The 3634-nt window shown below is 29.3% G+C and overlaps 1 protein-coding gene across 1 annotated transcript; it reads right to left on the reverse strand.

Annotated features, from left to right (window-relative positions):
* Positions 1 to 2146: 2146 nt before the first annotated feature.
* LOC128863773 (uncharacterized) lies at positions 2147 to 3413 on the reverse strand. The gene has a single exon (XM_054103112.1). It carries the CDS (start codon positions 2889 to 2891, stop codon positions 2442 to 2444), a length of 450 nt encoding a protein of 149 aa, XP_053959087.1. The 5' UTR covers positions 2892 to 3413; the 3' UTR covers positions 2147 to 2441.
* Positions 3414 to 3634: the final 221 nt, after the last annotated feature.

The raw sequence follows: 3634 nt of genomic DNA on the forward strand, positions 1-3634 counted from the left end.
ACACAGACGCACATACGAGTATATGTATGTGTGCATGCTTAGTCACTCGTTTATTGTTTACTGTTGAACGCATTCAATATCTCTGGTGCTTTCGAAAAATAATTGAGTTTTTGTGTATATAAAAGTTGAATACAACTCAATTTTTAAAAAATAAAAATAAAAATTTAAAAAAATGTTAACTGATTTTTGAAAATTCGTATGCAAACTTTATTTTCCCTTTAAAAATCCATAAATTTTCTACCTCACTCTCAGCAGTTTCAAGCTGACTGCCAATTAAGGAGTACTTAATTTCAATTTCCCCTTGCATTACTTCCATATACAGCCATGTGTGTGTTCTCTCCATACATAAAACTCCCTGAACATTGTCTAGAAAGACTGCTTACATTGCTGACTAAAGGCGTTAATGATGGGTGTATTTTGTTGGTTGGTTGGTGGTGGGTGGACAAAGAGGCAGGCCGCAACCAGCAGGTACTCCGAAGAAAACAGGTGCGCAAAAAATTGCAAAACAAAAAAAAAAAACAAATCACAAAAAAACGAGCACTTTATTCTAGCAGATAAGAAGGCATTAATTAAGAGAAAAATATTTCATGTTCACGTTAGTATGCATGTATGCATGTATGTATGTGTAAGTAGCTCCTTGTGGAGCTCGGTCAAGCTACATACATTGCATTACATACCCGTAAAGGGAATAATTACATAATCTTTTGGCGGAGTTTCTTATTTCTTTCTTAAATCTAAATTTATTTGTTATCACGGCAGCAGCCTCGCAGTTCTGGTTAGTTCAACTCAAAATGAGGGACGGTTAGATAGTACTAATGGAAGCTAAAGCACAAGCTAATAAGGCAATACATACCCGTGTGTACAATAGTAACAACGCGACGTATTGTAAAGTTATGGCTATTGGTTTTTTTATTTATTAAATTAGTTTTATTTTTTCATAAAAATATACACATCCAAAACCATATAACCCAAAGCTTTAAACTTCGTAAAAAATTAAAAAAAAAACCGACAAAATTTCGAACTTTTTAACCAGAGTTTTTAGAAACATTTCAAGTAGGCAGTCTTGCAGCCTATTCCAGACTGATGTAAGATTGTACCAGTTTAAAGTGACTGGAAATTCGCGTTGATTTTTAATAAATAGTTTTGTGGTGGTGTTAGGTGTTTTCTCCCATATAACGAATGCCTGAAATTTAATTTTCTTTGTATGGAGAAGATCCACAAAGAGCGCCAGCAAAAACAAAAAAAAAATGTGAAAAATCAATGCGATCTAAAAAATTGCATTTTATTGTATTAAAATTGAATGGACTTAAACTGGATATTTTTCTAAAAATTCTAATTGAAAATTTTGAAATTTAGGGGAATTTTTTTTCTAATCTATTTATCTATATACATAAATCTAAATAATCTGTCATCCAATAGCATTCAATATTTATTATGTATGATTGAAAATTTTTCGAGTTAAAATTTGTACAAAATTGTAATTTATTTATAAATTTTTTTATAACTTTTTTTTAAACAACTTTTTATAAATTATTTTGTAATTTTTTTAATAACATTTTTTTTAATTTTTTTTTTTATATTTTTTATATAATTTTTTTTTATAACATTTTTTATAATTTTTTTTATAAATTTTTTTCATAATTTTTTTTTTATACATTTTGTTTTATAAATGTTTTATATACATTTTTTTATGATTTTTTTTCTTACAAAGTTTTTTTATAATTTTTTTTATATACATTTTTTTATCATTTTTTTTTTTAAATACATTTTTTTATAATCTTTTTACAACTTTTCTTATAATTTTCTTTTTAACAACTATTTATAAATAAAATTTTTTTAATACAATTTTTTATACCTTTTTTATTACATTTTTTTTTTCTTTTTATGGTTTTATTTCATAATTTTATTGTATAAAATTTTTTTCCAATTTTTTTTCTTTATTTGTTTTTTATAAATTTATTTTGTATTAGAATTTTTTATAATTTGTTTCATATATTTTTTTATACATTATTTTTTATAATTTTTTTATACATTTTTTTATAAACTTTTTTTACAAATTGTTTTCTTTAATTTTGTTTTATGCTTTTTTTTTAATTTGTTTTATAATTATTTTACATTTTTTCTAACTTTTTTTATAATTCTGCTTTGTAAATTATTTCAATATAATTTTTTTATAATTTTGTTTTTATACATTTTTTGCATACTGTTTTTTTTATAAAAACTTAATTTGTACTACAACAAAACCATGAAAAAGTATAGTTTCGAATTTTGTACAAATTTTAACTCAAAAAAAGGTTCAATCATATATACTTGGTCCTGCCATAAATTCTGCTACAAGTTAAGCCCGTTATAGATATGAAATTATAATACTTTTTTTATTAAAGTTAATTTTATTTAATCATTTAAATATTAAATAAAAGTTAAATTTTCATTCTAAATGGTCAGCATTTTTTTACACAAGCCTTCAAACGATTAGGCCATTCAGCTAATACAGTACGCTCGGTTTCCATGGAAATTGTCTGCGCTACTTGAGCCAAAAATTGTTTGAGACTCCTCAAATTTCTGCGAAGTCTACGACAACCCATTTTCTCCAATTCTGAGCACAAACTGCAGTCCAATGGATCCAGATCTGAACTTCCAGACGCCCAATCTGCTGCAGCTATGAACCCAGGAATATTGTTTTTTAGCCACTGCTGTGTGATTTTTGCATTATGGACTGGAGCGGAATCTTGCTGGAATATCCAACGCTCTCCATTGAAAAGAGTACTGCCCAACTGTTTCAACACGCCTTCTAAGACATCCTCCTGATACACTTTTGCTCCGGTCTTAACCCATTTTTCACAGAAACAAAGAGATGTAAAGCCTTTACAAGACACTCCCCACCAAACCATTACGGAGGCTGGATGGTGGCCACACTAAACACTTGGAACACTTCAGACGTTTTAGCATAGATTTTATTGCTTTGCTTATTGAAAACTTCTCAACAGTGAAAATTTTCTCATATTTGAAAAGAATATTTTCATGGCCGTTGACCGCGTGCCACCGAAGAAGCTGCTTGCATCTGTCGAGCCTCATTTTCTTCAAGCGCATTGTCAAAAGATGATCAGTTAAGCAACGGAAGGCTTTCATGTGGACATCACTATAATTAGTCTTGCCATGGATCTGATCGATACATTCATTTCCCTGAACAGGATTTTCTGCTTTCTAAGGGGATTTCTGCGAATTCTTACTCGAACAGCTTTTATGGCGGCACTGGTTCGAGCCACGCGAGGACGACCACTTCTGTTTTTTGATATAAATAAATAGAATTATTATTTATGCATAAAAATTGTATTTGAATCCTAGGGTTAAATACTGTAGACGGCGGCACCTCCACGGCGGCTACTTTGTGACTTAGTGAAAATTGCTTGTCAATCAACCGCTACATATAAAAATTTACTATTCGCATCTTTAAAACGCGTCACAAATTGATGCTTTAAAAAGCAAGTGAAATGCTAACTTTTTATCCGGTCAACATTCCAATCTGCATCAAACCGGAAAGACACATTCGGTTATCACATTCACATTCACATTTCTCTACGAACTAATTAAAATCCTAATTACCGACGAAAATCGAGGTGATAAAAACGGGGTG

The sequence above is a fragment of the Anastrepha ludens genome, chromosome 5, assembly GCF_028408465.1.
Source record: "Anastrepha ludens isolate Willacy chromosome 5, idAnaLude1.1, whole genome shotgun sequence".
Taxonomy (NCBI): Eukaryota; Metazoa; Arthropoda; class Insecta; order Diptera; family Tephritidae; genus Anastrepha; species Anastrepha ludens.

Bases quoted from the DNA above. Each gene is read 5' to 3' on its own strand.
- LOC128863773 (XM_054103112.1), bottom strand. From the start codon at position 2,891: ATGGTTTGGTGGGGAGTGTCTTGTAAAGGCTTTACATCTCTTTGTTTC.